Consider the following 20422-nt stretch of genomic DNA (forward strand, 5'->3'; position numbering starts at 1 on the left):
ATGTCAGTGTCACTGCAGTGCTGAGAATGATCCACCACCCAAATAATACCTGCTCTGTAGTGGTCCTGGGAGAGTTCTGACCATTGAAGAACAGCATGAAAGGGTGCTAACAAAACATGCAAAGAAACAGGTGGACCACTTGTATAACTACAAAGTGCTTCTATATGGTAAGTGGAGCTGATAAAATGGGCAGTGAGTGTAGTAACAAGGAGGTGGTTTTATTGTTATGGCTGATGTTAAGGTGTTAAGGTGTAAATCCTCAGCGGTGCTATTAGCCTGTTGGACATCTACACACAAATATAATGCATGGTATAATGCTTTGGATGGGGAAAAAGGGGTGTGGCTAAAGTACAAGTGATAAATTGGTATCTTGTCCAGAGTTTTTAAACCTAAAAAATGTTAAAACTCATCCATCATAACGGTCAGGTCAAATCAAATCCACTTTTCCTGTGAACACACAATGTAAAAGTCAACAGACATAAAATCTGCTTTAGAAAATACTGTGATTTTATTAGAAACTTTGCAGAAAAAAATTATATAGGTGTCCAGCCAGAAATATCATCTATTATTAAGGCAAAAACCGCAAACAATAACACAACTATTCTTTCAAATTCTACATATCACCCTTGAATTATTGACAGATGAAGGGACTATGATGTATATCTTAGATTTAATATACAAATGTACTTTTATATAAATGTCAATTGCATTGCATGATTTCTTTTAAATCTTGCACTTCAAGTTCTCATTATAAGATGCAGAACGAAAAATATCAGGGTTAATAATATTTTTTTTTGTATTTATTTACACGCATTCACTTGCGTTGGAACCCAAAAAATATCACAAGCCTGGCACAATACATATTGCTAGCATATGACGAGTAAAAATATCTAACGTATAGGTCTTTACAAACATATTCAACTAAGAGCAAAATCCACTGCCTGTGCTTTTTTTTTTCTTTTATTCTGTAATTAGGTTTATATCCCAGACAGTTCATTGCTGATCATACATATCTTCGGCTCAGGCAGTGGTGCCAAGTGATTTAAAAGCTTTGAAAATGTAAAAGGAAAAAAAAAAAGATAATGTTTATGGTTTCAGGTCAGGATTTGAACTGGCTCCTAGAAACAAAGCATTATTATTGAATGAAAAAGAATCTGATTGGTCTTGAGGCATAAAAAACTAAGAAATAAGAGGCTGCTGCATGAAGGTGGTGTTGAAAAACAACATGCGATAGACATAATAATGAAGGGTCACTCAGAGGACAGTTATGGTTAGGCTGTTTTTCTGCATGTAAAGACAAAAAAAAAAAAAAAAAAAAAAAAAATCCCGCTATGATTGGTGAATTTACAGCCAATGCTAAGACAAGCTCATATCTGAATAGTCATATTTGAAACCAAAACAACAATGAAAGCAGATTTTTGTATTAGATCTATAACTCACAGCTATTTACATAATAATCTTTACAAATTTGTCATAAATACATAATTCCAGGCTGAGATATATGTTCTCTTGTCCAATATGTGCTGGAAAAGTAGACTTTGTATAACTGTAACAATGTCAGGTATTATTCTTGTCATCAGAGAACAAGTATTGTACAAAGATTTGACAGATCCTTGCTGCCTTCCCGTTTTCCTTTGGAAGTCTATGTGGCAAGCAATATAGTCAAAAAATTATTTTGGTAACAAAACATCCATCAATTCCTTTTCTTCTTGGCTCTGAGTTCACTGCATGTTAAGTAACATTCATTCTTTTTTAAGTCATATAAGATTTTTTTTAACAAGATGTAGCAAAATAATCTTATCCACTGAGAATCAATTTCTTAGTGAAGCGAATAAAGTAATACTTTGATGCATGAGACTTCAGAGACTTAAATCCCATGTCAGGAAGCCAACTCTGACTTCCTACAGAATCCTGTAATAGTCAGAATGTACTCCGAAAAATGTACCCAGCTATACCCTGGTGGTCGAGTGAGCATGGGGCAGGTTGGTGTTATTCTGAGTCCCCACGAAATTGAAATTGTGCAAAGGTTGCATGGTACCGAGCGAGCTGGGAATCATCGTGATGGTGCTGGGTGTCATCAGAGGGACGTCATCGGGCGATCGGCGCAGCGTGAGTGCGTAATCAGGCGGACAGGCCAGTCGCAGCGCCTCGCACTCGTGCCTGTGCTCGTTCTCCAGCTGCTGTTCCAGCTGTTGCTGCTGCTGCTTCATCTGCAGCGATGCCAGCTCGTCACTCTGTATGCGCGAGATGTCGTTCGCGTTCGAGTTGACGTTGCGCTGCGGGCTGGTGCCGCGACGCCCGGATTCATGCCGTCGCTTGTCCTTTTTGTAGTAGAGTGCAGCAAAGGCCAGGATGTTTAAGAAGAGTAGTGAGGCCCCCACCGCAATGGTGACGCTCAATTCAGTTGAGTAATCACGCTTAGTCTCAATCATAACAGCAGAGTCCTCGCCAACGTCGTTGCCTTTGTGCTGGTCTGTGGTCTGCTTGGTATTTGAAGGAGGTATTCCCGGATGCCTTGTGGTGGACGGCCAGGTTTTTCCCAGTCGTTTGGTATACGGGAATGGTGTAGTGTCCTGCGGTGGAATCTTGGTGGTTGTGGAGACGTATTGGAGGAGATCATTGATGTTGTGAAGGTGAGGAACCAATTCAAGCCAGAAGGCCACCTTGGTGGCACGGTAGTGGTCTCTGACTCTTGGTTTTAGACCGATGTGAAGGTACAGCTGGTCTTTGGGGTTGTACTTCGACCACGCAACCTCTTCAAAGCGATTGGGCTTGGTGTGGATGAACTTGGTGTCCTGTGGCACTGGTTGATTTGGATCTCTGTTCAAAAGAAGGAAAAGTCAAAAGATTGTTAAACATTTCCTTAAAAACTGAAGCATTTTATTTTTTATTAGTCATTTTATTAGGTGTATCTTTCATTTAGATGCACTTTTTAAGTTATTGACTGTCTGTTGCTATGCACGGTGTCCTAGGTAATGTTTACACTTGTGGTTCAGTCCCCTTGGTCTGCACCAGACAAGAAAATAATACATAGATACATTTTTGATCTGGTTTGCTTCACACTCTGAAAATGGGGAAAAAGGGCCGCTCAGGTGGCGCAGTGGTAAAACACACGCTGAACACCTAAATACATGGTATCAAATCTCAGCTCTGCCTGCAGGCTGGGCTGAGCAGCCACATGAACAACGATTGGCCTGTTGTTCAGATAGGGGTGGTATATTAAAAAGCCGGATAGGGTCTCTCTCATAACTAATGCAATTACGGCATCTGCTGGCTGATTGATGGCACCTGCAAAGAGACGGGAAAATAGTGCTGTCAGGGTGTGTCTCTCCGTACACAATGCTGATCCGCATTGTACTCGTCAAAGTGTAGGTGACAAAATGCATTCGCTACTGCCCACGTGTCGGAGAGGGAGTGGGTTAGCTTTGTTCTCCTCAATCAGAGCGGGGATCGACATTGGTGGTGAGAAAGCATGAGGCAATCGGGCAGTTGGATGCACTAAACGGGAAAAAGGGGAGAAAATGCATAAACAAAATAATTTAAAAAAAGAAAATGGGGGGAAAAGGAACAAAAAAAAGGAAAAAATGTATAAACACAACCTTAGAAGCACCTGTGACTGGGTATTATGTAGATGGTGGACCATTTTTAGCACATAGTACTGACATAGTTGAAAAATATAGAAAAAAAGGCCATTATTTGTCATATATACATATAGAAGTGTAATGTACAATGAAATTCTTTTCCCACATATTCCAGCTTGTTTGAAACCTGGGGTCAGAGCACAGGGTCAGCCATTGTAGGGCGGCCCTGGAGCAGACAGGGTTAAGGGCCCAAGAGTGGCTGCTTGGGAGAGCCTGGATTTGAACCAATAATCCTCTGATTAATAGCCCAAAGCTTTACCTACTAGGCTACTACTTTACTATTAGTGCATTTAGTAAGTCTTGGCTTAAAGCACATCTCTTTTTGATAATGTAATGGCGTTTATATACATTATAGTGCATATGCAATAAAAATAAACAGCCTGGTGGTTGAATGAGCATGGGGCAGCTTGGTAATTAAATTCTGCATAGGTTTAATGGTACAGATAAAGTTTGGGATCACTAATGGTGCTTGGTGTCATTAATGGGATGTTACTGGGCGATACGCATTGCATGAGCGCAAGGTCACGTGGACAGTCAAATCACACAGCAGGAACACTGACATGGTAATATGTACATCGACCAGAAATAACATTATGACCACCTTCCTAATATTCTGTTGGTCCCCCTTTTGCTGCCAAAACAGCCCTGACCCGTCGAGGCATGGACTTCACTAGATCCATAAAGGTGTGCTGTGGTATCAGGCACCAAGATGTTAGCAGCAGATCCTTTAACTCCTGTAAGTTGTTTTCCCACATATATCCCACCCACAAATAAGTGACGTGATGAAGAGATAATCAGCGTTATTCACTTCACCTGTAAGTGGTCATAATGTTATGCCTCGTAGGTGTAAGTGCAAAGTGCATTTGGTACGTCTTAGTATTCCAGTTTTATATTCAGATGTGTTTTGTAGTTTTGTAGTTTGTTCTAGGCAAATACACAGATCAGCTATAACATTAAAACCACCTTCTTGTTTCTACACACATTGTCCATTTTATCAGCTCCACTTACCATATAGAAGCACAATTACCAATAGTTCAACAATTACTGACTGTAGTCCATCTGTTTCTCTGCATGCTTTGTTAGCCCCTTTTCACCCTGTTCTTCAATGGACAGGACCACTACAGAGTAGATATTATTTGGGTGGTGGATCATTCCCAGCACTGCTGTGGCACTGACATGGTGGTGGTGTGTTAGTGTGTGACACAGGACCGCTGCTGGAGTTTTAAAATACCGTGTCCACTCACTGTCCAATCTACCTAGTTGGTCCACCTTGTAGATGTAAAGTCAGAGACGATCGCTCATCTATTCCTGCTGTTTGAGTTGGTCATCTTCTAGATCTTCATCAGTGGTCACAGGATGCTGCCCACGGGACGCTGTCGGCTGGATATTTTTGGTTGGTGGACTCTTCTCAATCCAGCAGTGACAGTGAGGTGTTTAAAAACTCCAGCAGGGCTACTGTGTCTGATTTAATCATACCACCACAACACACACTAACACACCACCACCATGTCAGTGTCACTGCAGTGCTGAGAATGATCCACCACCTAAATAATACCTGCTCTGTGGTGGTCCTGTGGGGGTCCTGACCATTGAAGAACAGGGTGAAAGGGGGCTAACAAAGCATGCAGAGAAACAGAAAAACTACAGTCAGTAATTGTGGAGTAAAAGTGGAGCTGATAAAATGGACAATGTGTGTAGAAACAAGGAGGTGGTTTTAATATGTTTTAATATGTGTATTGTATAATTACAACTTTTTTATCTTTACTTAATAAATGTGCAGTATTTCTTGCCTCTAAATATTTGTCTAATGAATTTAATTAACCTCAAATTAGAAATTATATATGAATCTTTGTGTGGAAAAGACTTTGTATTCTTTCTGTCTGTCAAACAGTTCCTTCATCTCATAACACAATATTCTTTTGTTCACTGACTCCCATAAAGCCATGTTCTGTATTTTAACAGCCTTTATAACACAGTCCTAACAGACTTAGTGAAAGGGACATCTGGGAGCAAAACAGTTCTTTTTTTAGACCAATTTAGTAGTCGTACACTTTATTCAGGCAAAGAACCCAGAGAGGTATAAAAGGTTTCCAAATACAAATTAATCACATTTCCCTTTTCTTTTAGTGCATTAGCATTAAGACTAAAATTTGTTTTCCACATAATGGCTTTACTTCTTTGTGAATAACGCTCTATGAATTCTATTTGACCAAGAAAATGACCACGTCATTCATTCTGCTTTTTTACACAGTCGATTAATCAATCCTAATTCAACACCTCCTAGCATATGTAGTGTATAGAGCAAGATTGTGAAATATAATACATTTAAAACCAATGTGTGATGACATTTAACATTTAAAGTACATCTGAACATGTTTTAATTATTAAAATTATGTATGTTCAATAGTTTGTAATAGCCAAACTATAATAATGTTTAAGATTATACACCGATTAGCCATAACATTAAAACCACCTCCTTGTTTCTACACTCATTGTCCATTTTGTCAGCTCCACTTACCAATTACTGACTGTAGTCCATCTGTTTCTCTGCATGCTTTGTTAGCCCCCTTTCGTGCTGTTCTTTAGTGGTCGGGACCCCCACAGGACAACTACAGCGTAGGTATAATTTGGGAGTTGGATCATTCTCAGCACTGCAGTGCCACTGACATGGTGGTGATGTGTTAGTGTGTGTTGTGCTGGTATGAGTGGATAAGACACAGCAGCGCTGCTGGAGTTTGTAAACACATCAATGTCACTGCTGGACCGAGAATAATCCACCAACCAAAAATATCCAGCCAACAGCGCCCCATGGGCAGCGTTCTGTGACCACTGATGAAGGTCTAGAAGATGACCAACTCAAACAGAAGCAATACGAGATTGTCCTGACCTGTCCAAATTCAAGTCACTTCTCAAAACTCATCTATTCAATATGGCATTTAACTTGTAACAACACGAAATAAATGCTTTTATTTTTGCTATTCTTTTTAATAGTTTTTATACTTAGATCACGACAGAAATGTGAAGTCCTAGATCCTAAAACTTGTAAAGTTTTCAGTTTCCTGATTGCATGTAAATCTGTCCTGTTTCTGTCTAATTTTAAGAAATTGTTCTATATTTGTTGTTCTCTCTCATAATTTAGCTAATTTTTAATGAACTGTCTTATGCTGCTCTCTTTGTTTTTATCTTAATTATTCTTGATGTTGATGTACTATTTTGATTTTGTACTATGATTTGTATGGTGTATGTACGTATTTGTTTTGATTATTTGTCTTATGTAAAGCGTCTTTGAGTATCTTGAAAAGCGCTATATAAATAAAATGTATTATTATTATTAGATGAGCGATCGTCTCTGACTTTACATCTACAAGGTGGACCAACTAAGTAGGCGTGTCTAATAGAGTTGACAGTGAGTAGACAGTATTTAAAAACTTCAGCAGTGCTGCTGTGTCTGATCCAATCATACCAGCACAACACACACTAACACACCACCACCATGTCAGTGTCACTGCAAGGGTGAGAATGATCCAACACCCAAATAACTCAGGCTAAAAAAGTAGCTTCTATATGGTAAGTGGAGCTGATAAAATGGACAGTGAGTGTAGAAAACAAAGAGTTGGTTTTAATGTTATGCCTGATCAGTGTAGATGCTGCAGTGCTGAAAAAAATAAATAAATAAATATAAATGTTACTTTAAAACTTTTACCTTTTTTGAAACAAATATAAATTTATATAATCTTGGTTATAAATATTGTCCAAAATAGAACTCTGCCCTATCTGTGTCTTTTAGCCTGAAGCTCTTTCCATTTATAGTGATGACTCCATTTGGAGAGAAAAAAAAAAAAAAGAAATGGAAATAAATAAAACACATTCTTCGCATTTAAAGCCAGCTACGACTCAAGGCGAAATCCAGCACAGTCACGGTTCATTCTAGCTAAAAAGATGTATATTCCCTTAATGGCACAAATCCTGACTTAAATTTATCATACTTGAATTACTGTGCCAGGCTTTTTCAGTAATATACAGAGCGCATTATTTAGAGCTTAGTATAAACATATTTCAGAAACTGAACAGGATGGATGTAACTTTTACTTTGTATATTATAGTTCCACTAAGACCTATTCATAGCCTCATTGTCACACTTTCATATAATGTAGGTTAATGGAGCTGCAGGGAGTTCAAGGAATGCTGGTGTAGTACTAAGATCAAACCCTGAGTGCTTTTATTAAGGATTTAATTCTGTTTCAAGTGATAAAGCCTATGGGCAATAATACAAAATAGTAGTAGTTAATAGTATGGTACACTATACACTACACCGATCAGCCATAACATTAAAACCACCTCCATGTTTCTACACGTACTGTCTATTTTATCAGCTCCACTTACCATATAGAAGCACTTTGTAGTTCTACAATTACTGACTGTAGTCCATCTGTTTTTCTGCATGCATTGTTAGCCCCTTTTCATGCTGTTCTTCAAAGGTCAGGAATCTCCCAGGACCACTACAGAGCAGGTATTATTTGGGTGGTGGATCATTCTCAGAACTGCAGTGACACTGACATGGTGGTGGTGTGTTGTGCTGGTATGAGTGGATTAGAAACAACAGCTGTCACTGCTGGACTGAGAATAGTCCACCAACCAAAAATATCCAGCCAACAGCACCCCGTGGGCAGCGTCCTGTGACCACTGATGAAGGTCTAGAAGATGACCAACTCAAACAGCAGCAATAGATGAGCGATCGTCCCTGACTTTACATCTACAAGGTGGACCAACTAGGTAGGAGTGTCTAATAGAGTGGACAGTGAGTGGACACAGTATTTAAAAACTCCAGCAGTGCTGCTGTGTCTGATCCACTCATATCAGCACAACACACACAATGTCAGTGTCACTGCAGTGCTGAGAATGATCCAACACTCAAATAATACCTGCTCTGTGGTGGTCCTGTGGGGGTCCTGACCATTGAAGAACAGGGTAAAAGCAGGCTAAAAAAGTATGTAGAGAAACAGATAAACTACAGTCAGTAATTGTAGCACTACAAAGTGCTTCTATATGGTCAGTGGAGCTGATAAAATGAACAGTGAGTGTAGAAACAAGGAGGTGGTTTTAATGTTATGGCTGATCAGTGTATATTGTATGTAAACTTGCTGGATATCTCATATTAAAAGCAACAAGTGCTCCCAACACACAGATTTTCTGCTATAAATGCTCCCACTAATTTGGGATTACTTTCCATAAGATTCTGGACTGTGTGTCTAAGCATTGGGTCCAGAGGTGTTCTATGGGGTTAAATGTAAACAAAATTAAGACTAAAGTGTGGGCTAATCAATAGTTTTAGAAGTTTACAGATTCAGTACTTCATGGAATTGTGACCAAAGAGCCAGATGCAACGCTGATGAATCCTGTAGTGTGAAGTCAGCGTGTCCTCAATGTCATGCTTTTCCAGTTGAATAAAGGAGATATGTGAATTTCTGAGCTAGCCTAGGTACCGTATACTTTAGCTTAGGATACACAATTGCATCTGTTGCATCATATAAAAATCAGGCATTATGATGGGCAGTCACTTTAGCTCTTGCCCTGTTTATCATATCATCCCGTAGCTTTTTCTGATTGAATTTGTTATACAGGGGAATGTAAATCCTCTATGTGCAGCCTTGAATCTGATACTTAGTCTTAGACTGGGTGAATCCTACTATGATAATATGCTACATGTATTATTTGGGACACAAGCCTATGTTTCACTCCAAATTTGAATTGTTTACTGATGTAAACACTCATATGCTCATATTTGATTGTGGCATTCAAGTATCATAGTATTCAAGGTGAAACACACCTCATTTTTGTGTCTAATTAAGCATAGTCTGTCAGTAGTAAGTACTTCCAGATGTGATAATATTTATACCATCTTGGTGCCCACTGTGCCCTTTTGTAGATTTGTTTTATTCTTATGTAGCTGTACAGATATGTTTAAAACCTGGAGTAGGTATTTTTGATGATGTAAGTCTTATAGTACGAAGGCATGAGGACTCTATGGCTCTGGTTGCTGGGCGGTACGCAAAGAACGCAGCTAGTAATGTGTTTTGGTCTCGGTTACAGCCCCGACTAAGCAATCCTCTTACGTAGTACACAATGAACGCTGATTCTGATATTCTCATTCTGATTCTAATTCTGATGGTGTATTTCGGTTTTGGTTACGGCCCTGACTCACTTGCAGAAGCATTCCTCTTGTTTTCTAAACTGGAAGGCTGAAATGCACAAACCCTTACCTCACCCAACCTTGATGAAACTTGGCGCAAAGCTCAGAAAGGGGGAGAGTCTGGCCAACTTCTTACGCGAAGGTTCAAGTTAACTGCGCCTGAATCACTATATAAAGGGGAAAAGTCGCTGGCACTGACAGGAGCTCAGCCGTGGGACAGCGCACATCGCCCGGCATTTCTGGGTTAAGTTGAACTCCTGACAGAGCTGAAGGGGCTCCCCAGCTGATGAGAGGTGGGTGATGATAGATTAATCCAGGGTGTATATATGCTTTGCAGGTAGTTTTAGGTTGGGAATTATTACTTATTGTATGTGTAACTATTGTGCATTATAATAAAGCTATTATAATCACGAACCAAGCGTGCCTGCTGTCTGACTCCTGAAAGTGAAAGTGTGAATCATCCATACTAAAACAGTAGCCCAGGCAGTGTAGCATGGTATGGCATGGTTATTAATTCAGAACTATCCACACTGTGGTCAAACATTTGTGTAAATTATCTTTTCATACACACAAACGTGCACAGCACTATGCAATGTTTGGACTGGGAGTTAGGGTCAGAGCACAGCATCAGCCATATGATGATCAGAGCCGGGATATAATCCATTAACCTTCCATTTGACACCCACTGGACATTTTTATATTTAAATGGCATTTAGGTTTACCAATTCCCTACTTTTTTTTTTATTTCCAGTGCAATGCTGGTATCAACGCTCTAAGTATCATTTATTTATTTATTAGGATTTTAACGTCATGTTTTACACACTTTGGCTACATTCATGACATGACAGGACAGGTAGTTACTGGTTACACAAGATTCATCAGTTCACAAGTTTAATAGGTTGTCTCATAAACAATTTTGTATCTCCAATTCACCTCAGTTGCATGTCTTTGGACTGTGGGAAGAAACCAGAGCTCCCGAAGGAAACCCACACACATGCAAACTCCACACAGAAAGGACCCGGACCACCCTACCTGGGAATCAAACCCAGGGCCTTCTTGCTGTGAGGCGACCCGATGCTCCAAGTAGTTAACGACAGTACTTTGGTTCCAACTACCTCATAGCAATCAAGCCAAATCTTTCAAGCAAGGTACACCGATCAGCCAGCACATTAAAACCACCTCCTGGTTTCTACACACACTGTCTATTTTATCAGCTCCACTTACCATATAGAAGCACTTTGTAGTTCTACAATTACTGACTGTAGTCCATCTATTTCTCTACATACCTTTATAGCCTGCTTTCACACTGTTCTTCAATGGTCAGGACCCCCACAGAGTAGGTATTATTTGGGTGGTGGATCTTTCTCAGCACTGCAGTGACACTGACATGGTGGTGGTGTGTTAGTGTGTGTTGTGCTGGTATGAGTGGATCAGACACAGCAGCACTGATGAATTTTTTTAAACACCTCACTGTCACTGCTGGACTGAGAATAATCCACCAACCAAAAATATCCAGCCAACAGCACCCCATGGGCAGCGTCCTGTGACCACAGATGAAGGTCTAGAAGATGACCAACTCAAACAGCAGCAATAGATGAGCGATCGTCTCTGACTTTATATCTACAAGGTGGACCAACTAGGTAGGAGTGTCTAATAGAGTGGATAGAGAGTGTCTTATCCACTCATACCAGCACAATACACACTGCAGTGCTGAGAATGATCCACCACCCAAATAATACCTGCTCTGTGGTGGTCCTGACCATTAAAAACAGCATGAAAGAGGGCTAACAAAGCATGCAGAGAAACAGATGGACTGCATTCATTAATTGTAGAACAACAAAGTGCTTCTATATGGTAAGCGGAGCTGATAAAATGGTTAGTGAGTGTAGAAACAAGGAGGTGGTTTTAATGTTATGGCTGATCAGTGTATGTGACACACCAAATACAAGATGGAGTTTAAAGTAAAAAGCACATTCATTGATTGAAATAAAGCTTTTTTTATGCACTTGATTCCCCCACCCCCTCCCAACAGAAGTTGTTTGACTCCCGTGACAGTGTTACTGATCCAGCCTTTTGGTCAAACATTCGCCCTATTCATCATAGGAGAGGGCAGTGCTAGCTCTGAACTATTACTAAACTAGGAGTCAAAAGGCTGCTGATTCAACCCCACCACCACCAAGTTGCAACTGTTGGGCCCCTGAGCAAAGCCCTTAAACTTCAATTGCTCGAATTGTATTCGGCCATAACTGTAAGTCGCTTTGGATAAAAGCACCCACTGAATGCTGCAAATGTAAAAAGAAATGAGATACTTTAGCCCTAACAAAGATACCCAACCTCCTTAAATTCCTGTCAGCAACCGACTTGAAAATCCTCATCTAGATCGCTGGGCAAATTAAGGATCACTAATAACCAGCATTACCGCTTACTGCCATGGAAATGGCCCATAGGTTACCATGGTAAAATAAAATTTTATTTTATTTTATTATTATCTTTGTACTTTGTTACATCATGTGTGGACAGCAAAATAAGAATTTCATTGTACAGGGAAACACGTTTCCTACTGTACATATGACAATAAAGCTTTGAATTTGAATTTGAATGGTATTTAAAATAACAATTACTACCAAAGTATTTGATTATTGCATCTAAGTACATTGGTATACAATTTGGGGCACACCCATATTTTTTTATATTACTAAACTTTTTGTTTGATTTAAATGAGTATAGTAACAATTAAATAAGATACTCACCCAGTCTTTGCGAAATTCGTCCAGTATGTCATCACAACTGCACTTAGCATGACGTCATTCTTCGAAAAATTGCAGTTAAAAAGATCGGTCGGGCCGATCATAGGGATTCCGAAGACGTACGGCACCTCATCTCCGTGAGCTGAATCTGCCCAGCTTGGTTTCATCTCGCTCTGGCAGTGATGGTAGAAAGCATAAAAATACGTTGGCGATCCGTACTGGGCGTGCAGGTCCGCCGTAGCTACAGCAGGCGCCACCCACTGGTGATCCGTAAACAGCGCAACCAAAGTCTTGCGTCTGGTCTCGGGATTCTCCTTGTCAGCCCAATCGGTGTACATGAACTTGATGGTTTCTCTGAGCGTATCCTTGCCCTCTGGATAGCCGTACAGGTGGTCCACAAAATCCGAAATGGCGAAATCGAAGTCAGTGGCTGAAACGCCATCCTCGCTATCTACAATTCCATCCACAAACTTGAAGCCTTCACCCTGGTTGACGCCCAGCATGATGTCGTAGTTCAGAAACTCGCCCTGCTCCATGAGGATCTGCGGGTCATCTGGGATGACATCACCATCGATGACAGGCCCGAAAGCAATATGGTACTTGGCCTGCGTGATGTATTGCTCAATAAGTTCCTTGTAGTTTTTATTTTGCAAGCACTCCACCATGTCTATTGTGTCTAGCATATTACAACCCACTCTTTCTGCAAGCATTCGCGTATACTTGGCTGGCTGGTAATTGACGGCCCAGCTGGACAAAGCTGTGCCACTCTGTATGATGGCTTTCTGAAAGAGATCTGTAAACGGAAAGGAATAAACAGCCATTAGAGCACTCAGACCACTTTGCTAAAAGCAGGAGAAGCACCAGTTTAACTTTTCTGATCAATGCTTAAACTCACTGGTAATGGACAGAATAAATGAGGACAAAGGAAAGGGTGTGTGAGGATAAATGCCACTTAGAGTTCATTTCCAGTGTGTTTTTTTTTTCTTCTTTTGTCCTCTAAACTCTAGTGGAATGTGAAGAGTGTCAACTGTGTTAATTTTGGCATACATAGACGTACCAAAAATTAAAAGCAAAAGTATACACTGATCAGCCATAACATTAAAACCACCTCCTTGTTTCTACACTTACTGTCCATTTTATCAGCTCCACTTACCATATAGACCGTTTCAATGAGGGTAAACAATAACAACGCTACTGCGCATGTCTGTTCCTTTCGCCTTTCCGGTAGCGCCATTTTTAAACAACCATCCATCTGTCAACATGACGAGCTCGTACTTTGCGAGTCTCCCGAACGCGGAACAAACGCGATATTAGCAGAAATGAATGATAGATCATCAAGTAACTTTACCAGCCCCTTTTGAGGAGAATTTAAGAAGTCAGTGTTTTTCCTCTGACCTAAAACGTTTGTCTGAGGTAACATACCCAGCCGTGTATCACTACCTTGTTGAAACGGAGTGTGTTTACACCAGAGAGGCAGTGAAAGCATACCGCAGTTTGAACGCATACAATTAATTATTAAAATAATTATTGAGTCATCTCCCCTTTTGTGTCTGTTGAGCTAAGAGCCATTATAATATGATAAAAATATGACGAACCACAGTGAATTACTTCTCATCTGAATTAGAACATATTAGCTAATGCTAAAACTATTTTTATAGCCTAACTGGAAATACATGAAATATTTTACAGTAAGCACAACGTATTCATAAATAGTTTATTTACTTTTTGTATTACAAAAGTAGAACCATGTTTCTTTACATGTCATTTAATAATGAAGCTAAGCTAATTAAGCTGTTAATATAATTCCATATAGTGACATTTCCCCAAAATATAGTCCTATAAAGTTATGGCTTTTACATCGTATTATAAGGGGAATGTAAACTTTTTAAGGCTTATGTTAGGTTTATGTTTATTCTGTTCTATTAATACAAATATTAAGCGCCTGCGTATTTTAATACACGTAAGCTAAACGTCAGGGACAAGACACCATGAGAACAGCGTTCAACTGAGTACATTTGTTCACAATATTTATTATGAAATAATATACAGTATATTATATTTATTATAAGAGTTAATGGTGGGTATCCAGCCGTCTCTATTTATAGCAGCAATCCAAGCGTTTCACTGTGCGTTCTTTTGGAAATCTGTTCACCTTTATTTCTGAAAGCAAGTTTGTACCCGGCCTGAGGGAACATCCGCCAACCGAACAACATGGTCCTAACTTTAATTTAGACATACTGTCAATAAATCAGACCTGAACTAGCGCAAAAGAATTGAAGCAGTCGTGCTCAATCGCTATTGTTCTGAGCGCTGTTTACCACCAAGCGGAAGCATCTTAGGAACATCTATGTCACTTCCTGGACTCATGAATATTCATTTGAAACGGTCTATAGAAGCACTTTGTAGTTCTACAGTTACTGACTCGAGTCCATCTAATTCTCTGCATGCTTTGTTAGCACCCTTTCATGCTGTTCTTTAATGGTCAGGACTCTCCCAGGACCACCACAGAGCAGGTATTATTTGGGTGGTGGATCATTCGTAGCACTGCAGTGACACTGACATGGTGGTGGTGTGTTAGTGTGTATTGTGCTGGTATGAGTTGAAAAGTCACAGCAATGCTGATGGAGTTTTTAAACACCTTACTGTCACTTCTGGACTGAGAATAGTCCACCAACCAAAGATATATCTAGCCAACAGCGCCCCATGGGCAACGTCCTGTGGCCACTGATGAAGGTCTAGAAGATCACCAACTCAAACAGCAGCAATAGATGAGTGATTGTTTCTGACTTTACATCTACAAGGTGCCAACCAGGAAGGAGTGTTTAATAGAGTGGACAGTGAGTGGACACGGTATTTAAAAACTCCAGCAGCGCTGCTGTGTCTGATCCACTCATACCAGCACAACACACACTAACACACCACCATGTCATTGTAACTGCAGTGCTGAAAATGATCCACCACCTAAATAATACCTGCTCTGTGATGGTCCTGTGGGGATCCTGACCATTGAAGAACAGGGTGAAAGCTATCTATCCATCCATCCATCCATCCATCCATCCATCCATCCATCCATCCATCCATCCCTCCCTCCCTCCCTCCATCCATCCCTCCCTCCCTCCCTCCCTCCCTCCATCCATCTATCTACATCCATCCATCCATCCATCCATCCATCTATCTACATCTATCCATCCATCCATGTTTATCATTAATTTTATTAAATGTATTTATATATACCTGGTCACATCTGTGGGTTGTAAGGCTTTTTAAAGTCAAAATGTATGAATTTTGCACATCTGGATGCACAATTAAACAATTGAATTTAACATATTGGAACAAAATTGTGACATGATTATCTATCTGTCTGTCTGTCTGTCTGTCTGTCTGTCTGTCTGTCTGTCTGTCTGTCTGTCGGTCGGTCGGTCTACATTTACATTTTCGGCATTTAGCAGACACCTTTATCCAAAGCGACTTACATTACAGTTACAGTATACAGTCTGAGCAATTGAGGGTTAAGGGCCTTGCTCAAGGGCTCAACATCAGCAACCTTAACCACTAGGCTATGACTAGCCCTTGAGATATATCCATCCATCCATTCATCCATCTTTATTATTAATTTTATTCAATGTATTTATATATACCCGGTCCCATCTGTGGGTTGTGAAGCTTTGTGATTTAGCAGACCTTTTTGTAATCCCGTATACATGATGAGACTATCAGCATACTGAAGTCAGGATCAAATTGTCTATGTGATAATTTAGCATTTCCCGAATTGCCACTTTGTAAATAGGCCACAGCACACCAGGACCTGAAAGTGTTTGTCTGTGTGAAATGTTTTTCCCTCATACTTTCTATTTATACCATCTCAGCAGCTTCGGTGACTCAACCAGGGCAATATGAGGAGTGTATTAAGCACAGAGTTATTGTTTCCATAATGGAAGTGTAGCAGAGCGCTTTTATTTTCCTCGCCTGTATTCAACATTCTGAGTCGAACACCTGATGCAAATGCTGACAAAAACACATACAACCCTTGTATTCTTGCTTTGTCAGTTCGTGACACACAATGATAAATAGCTCTCAATACTTCCCCAAATGTTTTTTAGAGGCTGTATGGCTACAGGCAAAAGCCTGGCCATGCATGACAGAGAGTTACTTGCTGTCTCTGTGTCACCTTTGTATATAATTAAATGTAATGGCTAGATGGAACTGTAGGGAAAATGTACACTGTATGACCAACACGTTTGGGTTAAAATAAATTATAGGATTCTAACTTCTGTGGCAACATTTTGGACAAGGCCTCTTTCTGTTCCAATACACCGATCAACAATAACATTAAAACCACCTCCTTGTTTCTACACTCACTGTCCATTTTACCAGCTTCACTTCCCATATAGAAGCACTTTGTAGTTCTACAATTACTGACTGTAGTCCACCTGTTCCTGTGCATGCTTTGTTAGCCCACTTTCGTGCTATTCTTCAACGGTCAGGACCCCCACAGGACTACTACAAAGTAAGTATTATTTGAGTGGTGGTTCATTCTCAGCACTGCAATGATACTGACATGGTAGTGGTGTGTTAGTGTGTGTTGTGCTGGTATGAGTGAGTGGATGGAGTTTTTAAACACCTCACTGTCACTTCTAGACTGAGAATAGTCCACCAACCAAAAATATCCAGCGAACAGCTCCCTGTGTGCAGCGTCCAGTGACCACTGATGAAGGTCTAAAAGATGACCAACTCAAACAGCAGCAATAGATAAGCGATCGTCTCTGACTTTACATCTACAAGGTGGACCAACTAGGTAGGAGTGTCTAATAGAGTGGACAGTGAGTGGACATGGTATTTAAAAACTCCAGCAGTGCTGCTGTGTCTGATCCACTCATATCAGCACAACACACACTAACACACCACCAACATGTCATTGTCACTGCAGTGCTGAGAATGACCCACCACCCAAATAATACCTGCTCTGTGGTGGTCCTGGGAGAGTCCTGACCATTGAAGAACAGCATGAAAGGGGGCTAACAAAGCATGCAGAAAAACAGATGGACTAAAGTCAGTAATTGTAGAACTACAAAGTGCTTCTGAATGGCAAGTGGAGCTGATAAAATGGACAATGTGTTTAGAAATAAGGAGGTGGTTTTAACGTTATGATCGGTTTGATCGGAACTTTCATCTGTGGAGTCCTTTAAAATCCAAAGTTTACTTTTGGTCAATTAGACCAATTAGTGACTATTTATTTATTCATTTACAAAAATAAAGACTTGTTAAGGACTTATTAAATAATGAATAATATAATAAAGTCCATTATTATCCATTAACCCAGACAGATCCCTTAAATAACTCACGACTTGACAACCAAAATAGCCCATGAAGTAAAACGAGGCATCAGTAAATGCTTTTTACAGTGATAAATATATCATTCTAATTTCATTATTAAATCCTAATTGACTCCTTTAGACAGGAACTCAAGAGAGAACTGGCCGTCTCGTCCATTTTATTTTGATCAAGTGTGTCGCATCCTCAGGCCAGATTGAATTGCAGGTTCTTGGAAAGAGAATCTGTTGCCAGAGGTCATTTTATCCATTATGAGATTCAGCTTCGATCTGAACCGTTTTCAGCCCTGGAAGGTAAGCTTTATTCAGCATCATACTGGGAAATAGGCTTTAATGGAATAAACACTTCACCAAGAATGCTAAGAATCTAATGTCTGAAAAAGTGGTCATAAAAACCAAAGTAATAACATTAAGCTGAAAAGCTTTAAAAATTTTTAAGTTAGGGATACTGGGAAATACTTGTGTTGTGCTAGTGCGGGACAGCCTTTCGTCTGTTTTTTTTTTTTTTTTGTCATTATTAAAGAAAATCAGAACTGCTAAAAGCACGAGGAACAGCCTTTCGTTTGAGGCTGACCTTACATGGACATTTTTGCCATAAGACAAGATGGCATAGATGTGTGTTGCTGGTGTATTTTCTCGGAAAGATTTACTCTCCTATGTCACTGGCAAACTTGCATCTTAAACCATGTACTAAATAGGTATGAAATCAATAAGGGCCTGGGTTCGATTCCCTGGTTGGGTGGCAAGAGTCCTTTCTATATAGAGTTTGCACGATTTTCCCAGGTTTCAAGTCCAAAGACCAATAGAAGCTAGTAAAAATTGCCTTAAGTGAGAGTGTGTGTGTGTCCTGTGATGGACTGGTGACCTGTCTGGGCTGTTTCCTGCCTTTCGCCCAATGAATCAGACCCACCGCAAACCTGACCAGGATATTCCGGTGGTACAAACAGAAAACAAATGACTGAATCTCATTGTTTGAATGGCCATTTTATCAGCTCCATTTACCATATAAAAGCACTTTGTAGTACTGTCAATCTGTTTCTCTACATACCTTTTTAGCCTGCTTTCATGCTGTTCTTTAATAATCATTTACATTTTCTGCATTTAGCAGACGCTCTTATCCAGATCGACTTACAGAAGTGCTTCCATAGTAAACATTTCATTTCTCAAGTTTTAGTAAACAACAGTCGAAGAACACAAATCTGCTGAAACCTGTTAGAACCAAAGTGTGTGTTTTTTTTTTTTTTAATGGAAGAAAAATGTTAGTAGATAAGTACAAGTCAGCTTAAGTGTTTAGTAAAAAGGTGGGTTTTTAATCGTTTTTTAAAGATAGCAATAAACTCAGATGTTCGGACAGACAGAGGAAGTTCATTCCACCACTTGGGTGCTAGAACAGAGAAGAACCTTGATGCTTGTCTTCCTTTAGTCCTGGGTGGGGGCTCAAGTCAAGCGAGACTAGTGGCTCGGAGGTTGCGTGGTACAGAGCGGGGTTTGAGTAGACCACGAAGGTAGCTTGGGGCTGGTCCATTTTTGGCTTTGTAGGCGAGTGTTAGTGTTTTAAACTGAATGCGTGCAGCTACAGGAAGCCAGTGAAGAGAACGCAGCAGTGGGGTGATGTGGCAGTGTTTGGGCTGGTTAAAAACCAGACGGGCAGCTGCATTTTGAATGAGCTGCAAGGGTTTAATAGTGGACATGGGAGCTCCTGCCAGGAGGGAGTTGCAGTAATCCAACCGTGAGATTACAAGTGATTGGACCAGAATCTGGGTAGCTTCCCTGGAGAGAAATGGCCGAATCTTCCTGATGTTGTACAGGAGGAACCAGCACGATCTTGTCATGTTGGCTATATAAGGAGAGAATGTCAGCTGGTTATCCAGGACAACACCAAGGCTTCGTACCTTATCAGATGGTCTGATCTGGGAGTCATCAAGAGAAATGACTAGGTCCTGGGTTGGAGATTGATCTCCGGGAATGAGCAACATCTCTGTCTTGCTGGGATTAAGTTTTAGATGATGAGCTGACATCCATTGTGAGACATCTCGCAGACATGCTGACATGCGAGCTGAGTCTTGTGTGTCTGAAGGAGGAAATGACAGAATGAGCTGAGTGTCATCTGCATAGGAGTGGTAGGAGAAGCCATGGGAGGCTATGACCTTACCCAGAGAGCGGGTGTAGATAGAGAAAAGAAGTGGGCCAAGTACAGAGCCCAGAGGAACACCAGTTGAGAGAGTGCATGGGGGAGATATGGATCCCCTCCATGACACTTGGTAGGAGCGCCCTTCAAGGTAGGAGGCCATCCATTGCCATGCTGAACCTGTTACTCCAAGGTTGGAGAGAGTGGACAAGAGAATGCTGTGATTCACTGTGTCGAAGGCTGCAGAGAGGTCAAGAAGAATGAGGACCGATGACAGTTTGGCTGCTTTGGCTGCATGAAGCTTCTCAGTAACAGCTACAAGTGCTGTTTCCGTAGAATGCGCTGCCTTGAAGCCAGACTGGTACGGATCGTGGAGATCATTCTGA

General features: G+C 40.5%; 1 protein-coding gene across 4 annotated transcripts in view; it reads right to left on the bottom strand.

The window, feature by feature from the left end:
- Window positions 1-1938: 1938 nt before the first annotated feature.
- nlgn4xa (neuroligin 4 X-linked a) overlaps window positions 1939-20422 on the bottom strand; it is a 122485-nt gene continuing 104001 nt past the window's right edge. Inside the window, exons 3-6 of one of the 4 annotated variants that reach the window (XM_063009696.1) lie at window positions 16989-17014; window positions 12582-13371; window positions 2454-2820; window positions 1939-2417 (exon numbers count right to left, since the gene is read on the bottom strand). In XM_063009696.1, the coding sequence (XP_062865766.1) occupies window positions 1950-2417; window positions 2454-2820; window positions 12582-13371; window positions 16989-17014 (1651 nt within the window). In that variant the 3' untranslated portion in view covers window positions 1939-1949. Of the gene's footprint in view, window positions 2821-12581; window positions 13372-16988; window positions 17015-20422 lie in introns of all 4 variants that reach the window. The other 3 variants (XM_063009698.1, XM_063009697.1, XM_063009695.1) reach the window with 3 other exon arrangements.

The sequence above is a fragment of the Trichomycterus rosablanca genome, chromosome 15 (assembly GCF_030014385.1).
Source record: "Trichomycterus rosablanca isolate fTriRos1 chromosome 15, fTriRos1.hap1, whole genome shotgun sequence".
Lineage (NCBI taxonomy): Eukaryota > Metazoa > Chordata > Actinopteri > Siluriformes > Trichomycteridae > Trichomycterus > Trichomycterus rosablanca.